General features: G+C 49.0%; 1 protein-coding gene across 1 annotated transcript; it reads left to right on the forward strand.

The window, feature by feature from the left end:
• The first annotated feature begins 1,781 nt into the window (after nt 1-1,781).
• Nucleotides 1,782-2,491, forward strand: LOC129548604 (keratin-associated protein 12-2). Its single transcript, XM_055415152.2, has one exon. It carries the CDS (start codon nt 1,835-1,837, stop codon nt 2,207-2,209), a length of 375 nt encoding a protein of 124 aa, XP_055271127.1. The 5' UTR covers nt 1,782-1,834; the 3' UTR covers nt 2,210-2,491.
• Nucleotides 2,492-12,060: the final 9,569 nt, after the last annotated feature.

The raw sequence follows: 12,060 nt of genomic DNA on the forward strand, positions 1-12,060 counted from the left end.
ACTGGGGGCTGTGGCCATGTTATTGCCATAATTATAGCAACCGGGCTCCAGTTCGTGCCAGGGCTGAGCTAAGCATTTTACATGGACTATCTTGTAATCAATCAGTTATCAACCCTGCCACTATTCAAGGGGCCAGCAACACAGATATCCAGTCAGGAAGACCTGGAAGGTCCTATAATGCATGCAGGTCCCACCCCTGCAAACAGAGAAGCACTGAAGCTGCTCGGTCTCACTCTGCAACCTGTGGTCTTTACATTGCTCCTAACGGAGTGGGATTTAGGTGTGGTGTATGATTCTTGGATCTGTAAACTGGAATTTTCCTAATCAGATTTGGGGGTTTTGTCCCTTATTTCTTCAAAATATCCTTAGGCTTCAGTGTTATTCTTTTCTCCTTCTGGGGTTGAAATTACTTGCATGTTAGCCTTTCTGATATGGTCTCAAAGACCCTCTTCATTTTTCTTAACTCTTTGTCCTTCTTCTTCAGATTGGATACTTTCTACTGACAAGTCTTCAAGTTCACTGACTCTTTTTTCTTCATAGCCCAGGTTGTGCTGACTGGTCCTCAGGCTTTATGATCTGAGTCTGTCCACCTACCCTGGCTCTCTGGCACCCCACACTATGGGATTTCCCACTACTCCTGGAATATTTCTGTTTCTGCAGCAAGGTCCTGACACCAACTCCTTGCTGCCTCTGCGTGGAGCACCCACCACCCCTGACCTTTCACTGCACCCACTGTCAGCTCAGCATCGCCTCCTCCCAGAGGCCCCCAGATCACCCACCAGCACTCACTTCTCCACTGAACCTGCTTTCTTTTCTGGGCCTCAACCCCCACCCCTCAGAATGACTCCATGCATTGATTTTTCATTCACTCATTTATCCATTGCCCTGGAGGGCTCATGAAGCTGGACGTCTCTACCCAAGCACACAGAATAATCTGCTGCCTAAGCAAATCAGTTCTTGCATGATTACAATAAGGCAGGAGCAGACAAACTTTCTGTAAAGGGCAGACAGTAAGCATCTCAGGCTTTGTAGCTATGTGGTTTCACTCACAACTCAACACTGTGGGAAAAGCAGCCTTAGATCCATTAAAAGGAGGTGCGTGGCTGTGCCCCAAAGAACTTCATTCACACACAGGCAACAAGACAGATTTTCCCTAGAGACTGAAATTTGCAGGCTCCTGCTTCAATGTTTTCCTATGCAAAGTAAAAAAGATTGAGGGCTTCCCTGGTGGCTCAGAAGGTAAAGCATCTGCCTGCAATGAGAGAGACCTGGGTTTGATCCCTGGGTTGGGAAGATCCCCTGGAGAAGGAAATGGCAACCACTCCAGTACTCTCGTCTGAAAAATTCCATGGACTGAGGAGCCTGGGAGGCTACAGTGCATGGGGTCACAAAGACTCGGACTCGACTGAGCGACTTCACTTTCACATGCAAAGTAAAAGCTCAAAATATACGACAGACTCAAAGTCTTCACTGACAGCATGAGATTAAAAGGAGTAAAAGGATACAGTACTTTTTGTCAATCTGGGGGCGCCCCGTGCACAGTGATAACCTGGAGAAACACCATGAACCCCATGGAAAGGCAAACCAGAACATCCTGTTTAGAGGGAGGAACTGGCCTCATAGCCAAACTAGTTTATGGAGGAGAACAGCCCAGAAAAGCGTGCCCCAGGATAATAAGATGTTGGCGAAACACAGTGGCAACAACCACAAGGAAGTCAACAGTTGTGCTTCTTCGTTGCTGGGACGCCCACAGCCTGGATATAAAAGCTGCCGAGGGAGGCAGCCTGCAGACATCTCCAGCTCTCCTCCCAACACCACCCAGCCCCACGCCACCATGTGCCACACCAGCTGCTCCTCAGGCTGCCAGGCTGCCTGCGTGCCCAGCTCCTGCCAGCCATCCTGCAGCACGTCCAGTCCCTGCCACACGTCCTGCTTCACATCCAGCCCCTGCCAGCCAACCTGCAACACGTCCAGCACCTGCCAGGCGACCTGCGTGCCCGTGAGTTACAGGCCAGTCATACGTCTGCCAGTGACCTACAAGCCCTCCCTGTGCGTGACTCCTTCCTGCCAGTCCTCTGTGTTCCTGCCCGTGAGCTACAGGCCGGCCGTGTATGTGGCCCCCTCCTGCCAGTCCTCCGGGTGCTACCAGCCCTCCCGCCCCACCCTGGTCTGCAGACCCGTCTCCTGTAGCACCCCCTCCTGCTTTTGATCACGAGCCTCCTCCCAGCTGCTCCCAGTGCAGACGGGGTCACACCTGTACCCCTCCCAACATGAGTCCTCGGTGGACCTCCAGGTTCTGCATGTGACAGATGAAAAGCATGATTGACCAACCTCTGAACCCAAGCAAGAACGTGGCGGGATGATCTGGACCCTTCTGTGAACTGGTGCATTCCCCCTACCCACTGCCAGGAAGCCCTGGTTCCCAGGGTCCTTCTCTGTCTCCTGAAGGAAACCACACCCCACGGGAGCCAAATAAACCATGCTATCTCAATGCAGCCTGTCCTCCTGTTTTATCTTCACATATTTTGAAGTTTTCTTCTTGAAAGTGTATACAAATCATAAGTACAGAGGACTCTCCTCAAAGAGTCCTCTTGACAACTCAGCTGAAAGTGGAGGGTCCTTGGTGGGTGGAGGGTGGGGAAGGTATGTCCCCACATCAGCCATTCAAAACTCACATTGTGGGTGGGGAAGGACTTCCCCTACCTCTGAGTGGTGGGTGGGAAACAGGCCCAGGTCCTACCTGGTGCCTAAAGGATGACCACACAGGGAGGCCAGAAGGCTCACACAAACCTACCACACACACAAAGGGGAGTCTGGCCATCTCTGGCCATCCCAGGGAGAGGAGACAGGTCTGAGAAAGCCTCACCCCTCAGGCCCAGGCACACAGGGCCTGCCAGGGTTGACCTTGGGCCAAGACCAGAGAGCCCCACTTTCCTCCTGGCTCCAGCCTGGCCAGCATAGCTGCCTGAGTGGCATCAGCCTCCAGCAGGGAAAGGCAGACAGATGTAGAGGTCACTTCTTAAAGGCATGCAGGGGCAGCTATAGAATGTAGGACGGAGCAAAAGCACTGTGTTCACAGCCCCTGTCCTAAGCACAAGATGCTGACAACCACACAAGGAATCTGAAGTCACTGGTACCTCAGAAAATGCCAAAGTCCAAACCAAGGTCAACATCTGAACAGGTTGATTCAAATGTCCCCACACACTGATGACCTGACACCTATTCCCAGGAAGAAACACAGTTTATGTCCATTTAAATGAACACATCTGAGGTTGACAAAACTTAGAAGACATTCCAAAAAGGAATGAAAAAAATCAATTCATTGTCAAGAGACAAAGCAGTCAATACAACTAGACTCAAAGTGACCCAGATGTTGCAGTAATGAAACTGAAATTTAAAAATAAATGTGACTCATAAGTTAAAGGGTTGAGTGTAAAACACGGACCACACATATGAACAGATGGGGAATTGCTGCAGAGAGATGGAAAATAGAGGAAAGGGTCAAATGGAAAGTATAGAAATAAAAATACAATATCAAAGATGAATTCCTTCAGTGGGCTCTTGAGTAGACCTGACACAGTCAAGTGCGGAACTGATGATCTTGAAGATGGGGAATAGAAACTACCATATTCAAACGCAAAGAGCAAGATGGTGGGGGTAGGGATAAGAACAGAACATCACAGATTCTGGGACAATATCAAATTATCATTGATGCATGTAACTGGAGTCCAAAGAGAGAAAAGGCATAGACTTTATCTCTTCACAGAAGAAATATTTGAAGAAATCATACCTGAGAAATTTTCTAAAAGTGATTAAAGACTAAAAACACCAGAGCACCTCAAGTGGGATAAGTATCTCCTCCCTTCCCCACCCCTGACCAAAAAAATGACCTGGACGCATCATATTAAAATAGTGGCTGTCAAAAAAATAGAGGAAATCTTGAAAGCACTCATATGAGAAATACATGCCATGTACAGAAGAGTAAAAATAAGAATCACATCAGAGTTCTAATTAGAAATTCTACAATCCAAAAGACAATGGAATGACATCTATAAAATACTAAAAGAAAAATTTGTCAGCCCACAAAACTGGGAAATATCTTTTAAAACTGAAAGTGAAATACACACTCTCTTAGGTAAACAAAAAATGAGAGAGATCAGCAGATGATATGTGCTACAGGAAATATTAAGACAATTTCTTCAGGTCAAGGAGTATGATAGCACAGAGAAACCTGGGCCTACACAAGGAAAAGAATGGCTCTAGAAATGATTTGAAAGAGAAGATAAATATAAAAATCATTATTAGATAGTTATCTAGAGCAAATATAGTAATAGTGCACTGTGGGATTCTTAATAAATGGAAAAGTAAAATATGAAAGTAACACAAAGCATATGAAAGGGACATGGACGTGCTGTGCTGTGGAATCCTGACAGTAAGGACGCAATGGTAGAATATTGTCTGGAAGCAGATTGTGTTATATTAAAGGTGTATACTATAAACTCTAGGTCAAGCAGCTTCCAAAAGATGTATAAGTGATGAGCTAAAGGTAGAGATGAAATGGAATAATTAAAAATATTAGACCTAAAAAGAAGGAAATGAGGGAAAAGAACAGACGGGATAAATCGAACACAACTAGCAAGATGGTATTCTACCTTTAAAAACAGTAACAATTACATTAAATGCAAAATGTCTAAACATCAAAGTCAAAAGACAGAGATTTTCAAATCAGATCGAAAAGCAGCACCCAACCATAAGCTATCCATCAGAAATCCCACACAGGGCTCCATTTCCTCCCTGTCAGTGGCATCCAGCTGGCCTGTCCTCCCCAGGGGCTACAGAGCCATGCAGGCAGGAGTCTGGGCACGTCACCCCAGGGTTTTCCCCTCCTTCCCAACACCATGTCCCCACACCGGCAGGCAGGACACCCAAATGTCCCCACAGCAAGAGGCCCGGTGGGGACTTGAGCAGAAGAGCTGAGCAACATGCCCCAGCCCCATACACAGCATGCACAGACACCCCAGGGCATATGAGGGCTGGTGCCCACCAGGGACACCCAGGGACTGGCAGGACGGGTACACCGGGACTCTGACTCCTCAGGCAGTTTGCCCACCTCAAACCACCAGTAGGGCCCAGTGGCCAGCATGGCACAAAGCCTGCCCAGCATGAGCCCTGCCCAGTACGAGCACAGCCACTCCCACCCCAGAGACGGCAGGCTGTCCTTGTTGGACTGGCTTCATGGGGCACCCAGCACAGGGACAGGACAATGCAAACAGAATCAACAGTACAAAGAGTGGCCGCGTTGCCGGGACACACATCCCGGGTAATAAAGGCTGCTGGGGAGGGACCCACAGACCAGACAGCAGCCCCACCACCATGTGCTGCGTCGGCTCGCCCGCCGGCTGTGGTGCCCTGGGCTGCGCCCCCATCTGCTGCCCCACCCTGGTGTGTGGGGGTGCCTGCGACCCCCCCGACCCCAGTGGGTCTCTGCTGTGCTGTCCCCGTGACTGCATGGCCACATCCTGCCAGCCGCTCTGCCACCCTCAGTGTGCGTGCAGCCCCGCCTGTTGCATTCCTGTGACCTGCCAGACCATGGCGTGCCAGGCCCACTCCTGCACCATCTGCTTCTGCGTGCCTGCCTTGCTCTGCATCCCCGCCTGCTGCTGACGCTACAGTGGGTGAAGCCGGGGCTCCTGATCCTGGAAGCTAAGCTGTCTGTCAAAGGTCTTCACCCTCTGGTTCTGCCCTTCGCGGGAATAAGCTCTCCAGGCCCCACAACTGGCTAATCACCAAAGACCCTACCCGCTTCTGCTGGGTTGCTGAACCAGGAGCCCACCCCACTGGCTGGTTAATAAACACATCCATGTAGCTCCCTCTCCTCAGAAATGGTCAGGTCTCACGCCCCGGGGCCGGGAGGGCAGTTTGTGTGCGCAAAGGGGCTGGGGGGACGGGCTAGGGACTGGCCCGTCCTCGTGAGGATGTCCTGAGGGGGAGCCCAAGCTTGGTGCCCACCTCTGCCCTCCCTGCCCTCGTGGTCCTGCCTGCAGCCTGAGGCCGGGCAAGCGCCACCCTGCCCTTGGTCACGAGCCAGGGGACGCTCGGCCACTCCCCTGAAGCGCCCTGACCAGGTGGTCTAGCAGCAGGACAGAAGGGGGAGTGGTGACAGCCCAGCCAGGCTGCTCCCCCAGCCGCCCCATCCAGCCACTGCCTGGCCCGCAGCAGGGAGAAGCACCTGTCTTCCGAGCACCTGGGGTACGCGGCCAGAAGACGCCTAGCCCAGGGAGTTCCTGGTCGCGGATGCTCGGGGATGGAGAGGAGCGGGGCTGTAGGCTCTCCCCTCATGGCCACCTCCACACCCACTGAGGGGCCCAGGGCGGACAGCCTTGCAGAGTCCTGGCCACGGTGAGTGAGGGGACCCTTGGGTGACCACGCAGGTCAGGGTGAATGTGCAGCCAGGCCTGCACCCCTGCCGGGCCCTCAGCAGTCTGCCATCCTCCCCTCCCTCACGTGACGTGTGTAGCCGGGTGTGGTGGTCTGTGCGCGGGCTGGAAAAGAATTCCCGATATGAGACAGAATGAGACGAGAATAGCGTTTATTAGAGTGGGAGATGCAGCTGAAACGGGGCGGCTCAGCAGAGAGCCGACCTCGAAAGTGAAGGCTTGCTCAGCTAAAATATAATTCTGGCATTGCATTTAACAGCACGGACAATCGTCCTCACAAACCGCATAACCCTTTTTCCACTTGCGACTTCTCTTCAGACAATTTCAAGTTAGCTTCATGTACCTTACAGTAGGCAGAGAGGAGGATCCAGCCTGCCACCCAGCACGGCACATTCTAATCCCTTCTAAACTGGCGCTAGCCACATTCAATAACTTCTAAAGGTTCAGTCCACTTTAACGTAAGGTTCCAATTCTCACGCAATCCAGTGAATATGTCCCATTCATTAGCTAATAAGCAATTCGGTGGATTGTCCCATCCAGGAATAAAAGCTTCATCCACTTTAAACTCTTTCTTCTTACAGACTGGCATTTTGGTTCATGAATGCTGCTCACAGTGCCAATTCAATGTTTCGCCTAAACTTTTAACTTTGGTTTCAGGTTCAAAGGATTCGTTAACAAAAGAAATCACTCATTATACACAATCAATATTTAGTAGAGAATTACCTATTTTTAATAGAGCATTATCTAACTTATTGTCAACACACAAACATTAAAAGAACAGAGCAATAGAAACAGTAGACGAAGGTAACCCACATGCATCACCTAATTGGGCCAGCCAACATCCAGCCTCAAACAGTGCTGGGAAGTCCCGTGTAACTGCAATCTGGAGTCCCACTGGGGAAGCGGTCCTGGGCAGCGTGTCTGCTCCACAGTTGAGACTTCAAAATTGCAGTTTTGGGGGATTCCCGCTTATAATTCCAGGCCACAAACTGATATCATCGTCAGTTTGTGAGCAAATTGCAGCTCTGGTTTTATGTTAATCTTTTTTACAATGCTGCTTGTTTTATCTTCTGAGTCTTAGGGTGTTGCTAAACCCCAAGTGTGGCCGGCCAGACCTCCTGCACAGGCTCAAGAACTCCAAAACCTGCTCCCTAAGTTATGTGTAGTGCCTCCCAGCTTGCAGCTATGAGCAGACACACAGTCAGGGCAGTGTCCAGACATGTCAGGAGCAAGGCTGGAGGCCTGTCTGCTCTGCTTTCTTGTCTCTGAAGCCTGGACAAGACCACTTCCATTTAATTCCCCTAATAACTAGGGGGCTCAGCACCGCATCACCACGTGCCTGGCAGGGGTTATACCATATCTACAAGACACTGTTGCCCGGTAGCCACATGCCTGCCTATCACATCAGTGTTAGCGCCTGTAAGGTGGGTCTTTACTGACTCGGCAGTGCTCTGTGAGACATGGTTTACAAGGAGCTGCACCTGGTCCCAGCACACACTTCCCTGAGGCCCCCAGCCCACTGGGCAGCGTTAACACAACTGAGAACCTGAGCGTGAGCTCACAACCCCCAACACAGTGCGTGTGGAGACATGTCCACACACCGAGGGCGGCAGACACAACAGGTGTCCCCAGAACTTCATGCTGGGGGTTCTCATCCACAGACTTGTAAGCAAGCGTGCTTTAACACCCAAGGAACTAAAAAATGGGATGGAAAACATGAGAAAGGAATAAGATACTATTTTAAAAAACAGATATATCTGAGAGAATCAAAGACAACTGCTAAAGCCAAAATACATAAAAATAAAAGCCCACAGCCTGGGTGGGATGGCAAGTTGGGGAGACCAGTGCACACGAACCAGACACTGACCTGAAAAAAATTACACAGAAACTAAGACAGTTATTTAAAAAATGACAAGCAGACTTAGGAGATAGAGAAGGGTCAGCACACGTCACATGGTTCTCCAGAGAGAAGTGGGGAGAGGCGACGCTCAGGGACAGAGACCAGATTACAGAAAGGAAAGCACACAATTATGAGGAAATCCACGTGGTGAAAACAGAGAACACTTAGGTCAGGGGGCAGCCACGGCACCGGAGAGGCGGGCGGGGCCTGGGACCCTTCGCGGCAGGGCCTGCACCTGGACTGATGGCGGCTCCAGCTACCGACGCCAGGAGACTAGAGGGACGAGCAGTGACTGCGAGCACACGCAGCTGGGGTGGACTGCGGAAGAGACACAGAAAGACCAAAACCCAGCTGCCACTTCCAAGGCGCCAGCAGCAAAGGCAGGGTCCTGCCCACACCCCCGGCACACAACACCACGAACGGGGTGGGCACACCACCCAGGATGCCTCTCTGGCCTGACCCCTGACCTGCCACCGCCCTCACCCGTTAAGCTCACACACCTCCTCGGGGAGCAAGCAGGGCACCTGGTACTTGATCCCCCTCCCTCCACTGCAGCAGGAGTCCCATAAAGCCCTGCCTGAACTTCTCACCTGACCTCCCATCGATTCCTACGGATACAGATGGCCTAGCACCTGGTTGGTCACAAAAGGAGCAGGCTGGCCACAGAGGACAATGAAGAGGGGACTCCTCAGCAGTGACAAAACCTGGCGGATTCCAAGGAAGAAAGACAAAGCCTCCAACACAGAAAAGACACACACTCTTCTCAGAACACGGCACAGCAAGCTGACCAACAGCATTCAAGGGTAATGTATTCAAAATCTGAAATTTTTCTATTACTTTTCTCTACCTTTAGATGAACAACATCTAAATAAATTAAATTTATATAAATTTAGATGGAACAACAGACTGGTTCCAAATAGGAAAAGGAGTACATCAAGGCTGTATATTGTCACCTTGCTTATTTAACTTATATGCAGAGTACATCATGAGGAACGCTGGGCTGGAAGAAGCACAAGCTGGAATCAAGATTGCTGGGAGAAATATCAATAACCTCAGATATGCAGATGACAACACCCTTATGGCAGAAAGTGAAGAGGAACTCAAAAGCCTCTTGATGAAAGTGAAAGAGGAGAGTGAAAAGGTTGGCTTGAAGCTCAACATTCAGAAAACGAAGATCATGGCATCTGGTCCCATCACTTCATGGGAAATAGATGGAAAAACAGTGGAGACAGTGTCAGACTTTATTTTTGGGGGCTCCAAAATCATTGCGGATGCTGATTGCAGCCATGAAATTAAAAGACGCTTACTCCTTGGAAGGAAAGTTATCACCAACCTAGATAGCATATTAAAAAGCAGAGACATTACTTTGCCAACAAAGGTCCGTCCAGTCAAGGCTATGGTTTTTCCCGTGGTCATGTATGGATGTGAGAGTTGGACTGTGAAGAAAGCTGACCGCCGAAGAATTGATGCTTTTGAACTGTGGTGCTGGAGAAGACTCTTGAGAGTCCCTTGGACTGCAAGGAGATCCAACCAGTCCATTCTGGAGGAGATCAATCCTGGGTGTTCATTGGAAGGACTGCTGCTAAAGCTGAAACTCCAATACTTTGGCCACCTCATGCGACGAGTTGACTCACTGGAAAAGACTCTGATGCTGGGAAAGGTTGGGGGCAGGAAGAGAAGGGGACGACAGAGAATGAGATGGCTGGATGGCATCACCAACTCTATGGACATGAGTTTGAGTAAACTCCGGGAGTTGGTGATGGACAGGGAGGCCTGGTGTGCTGTGATTCATGGGGTCGCGGAGAGTCGGACACGACTGAGCGACTGAACTGAACTGAACTGAACTGAGCTTTAGATGAATCTTGCTGAAATGAGACTTTGTTAACTAATAGTTCAGGTACATTTTGTCTCAAAGAATTTCCAATTTCATGAAGAAATGTCACAGTGGCCTAAAAAAAATTGTGCACAGTGTATAAATACATGTGAATCTTTTACATCTATCAAAGAAGAATTTCAGCCAGATACCCCATAAAATGGTATTTATCACAAGATGATACCCCGTTACAACAGGTCAGAAACTGACTTTACTGTCACTTTGAAACAAGGGATTGACATTCCCCTTTTGACTTTGTTTCACTGTATGACATATTGAAAATATCTGTGCTGTTTCCTGAAGCTTGTCTATGAAAAGTATCACGGAAAAGTAGTTAAAATCACTCAATATATGCATAGCAAAATCAGGGGCAGAAATTAAACAGAAACAGTTATCCACAGAGTCCGACAAGGTCAAAAGATGCTTCTCTGAAAAGACAAGTCTTCGGCTTGTGGAACTGGCTGGCAGAATAGAACAGAAGGCACAAAAAAAGCCCCTAGGAAACTGGGACTGAAAATTATGCCAGAACTACAGGAATGAGAGATTTTCAATATAATCATTGACTATTTCAACAACTTTGTCCCAATAAATTCTCTAAAGATATTAAAACTTACTATGATGAATTTATTAGAAATGTAAACAACCTTTAGGCCCTAAAGAAAACTGAATCAGGATTTAGAATCTACCTGCCAAACCATACCAGAGATGGTCTAGGAACAAATGTCTTCAAAGTGGTACAAAGTCTCCCAGAGAATACAAAGATGAGATAGCTCCCTCACTGTATGAGGTGAGACTCACCTGAGCGCCTAAAGGTAAAGACTGTCAACAAAAGGAACCATGTCTGGTGCGATTCAAACCTCTCAGAGCACATCATTCCTGCCAGAGGATGGGGCAGTGCTTACTCAGGGAGGATGGGGCTGGGGGCCACTGGAAGAAGCCTTAGATGGTGTCGGGGGTGGGTATCCCCACTTCCTGGACCTAGAGGCAGTTACAGGCAGTGCCCACTCTGTGAAAAGCCATCAAGTTTTGACCTTGTTTTGTGTCCTTTTCTACATGAGCATCACCCTGTAAAAATATATGAAATAGAAAATAAAGTTCCTAAGACATTTCACAATGACCAGGCTGTCCACACTTGGAACATCTATCTGATGATGGTGGCTGTGGTTTAACATATGGAACAGCCAGTCCCACACCTGCTGGCAGCCTAGTTTGGGAACAACCCCTTTGTGGTGAGATTTGCATCCTCTGTAGCCGGTGAAGGCACTCACAGTGACACCCGAGCAGGGCACTTCTCAACAGACATGCTCAAGAGACACTGACACAAGGAAGAAGTTAAAAGTGAAACTTTGCAGCATTTGTGGCAGGAGCTACAAAGTCAGAATAACCTAAGTGTCTGTGACGGGAGACTAAATCCATGGATCCCAGTATATTTGGATGGTGGAATATTATATAGCCATGAACAGATGCCAAGAGCTGGCGTATCTGCAAGGATGAGTTACTCCAATGTAACGTGGAGGGTGAAAAGCTTGGCTTGAAGCTCAACATTCAGAAAACAAAGATCATGGCATCTGGTCCCATCATGGGGAAACAGTGGAAACAGTGGCTGACTTTACTTTTGGGGGCTCCAAAATCACTGCAGATGCTGATTGCAGCCAGGAAATTAAAAGACGCCTACTCCTTGGAAGGAAAGTTATCACCTACCTAGATAGCATATTAAAGAGACATTACTTTGCCAACAAAGGTCCGTCTAGTCAAGGCTATGGTTTTTCCAGTGGTCATGTATGGATGTGAGAGTTGGACTGTGAAGAAAGCTGATCGCCAAAGAATTGATGCTTTTGAACTGTGGTGCT

The sequence above is a fragment of the Moschus berezovskii genome, chromosome 1 (assembly GCF_049115385.1).
Source record: "Moschus berezovskii isolate FMDL1 chromosome 1, NW_MosBer_1.0, whole genome shotgun sequence".
Taxonomy (NCBI): Eukaryota; Metazoa; Chordata; class Mammalia; order Artiodactyla; family Moschidae; genus Moschus; species Moschus berezovskii.

Bases quoted from the DNA above. Each gene is read 5' to 3' on its own strand.
- LOC129548604 (XM_055415152.2), top strand. From the start codon at position 1,835: ATGTGCCACACCAGCTGCTCCTCAGGCTGCCAGGCTGCCTGCGTGCCC.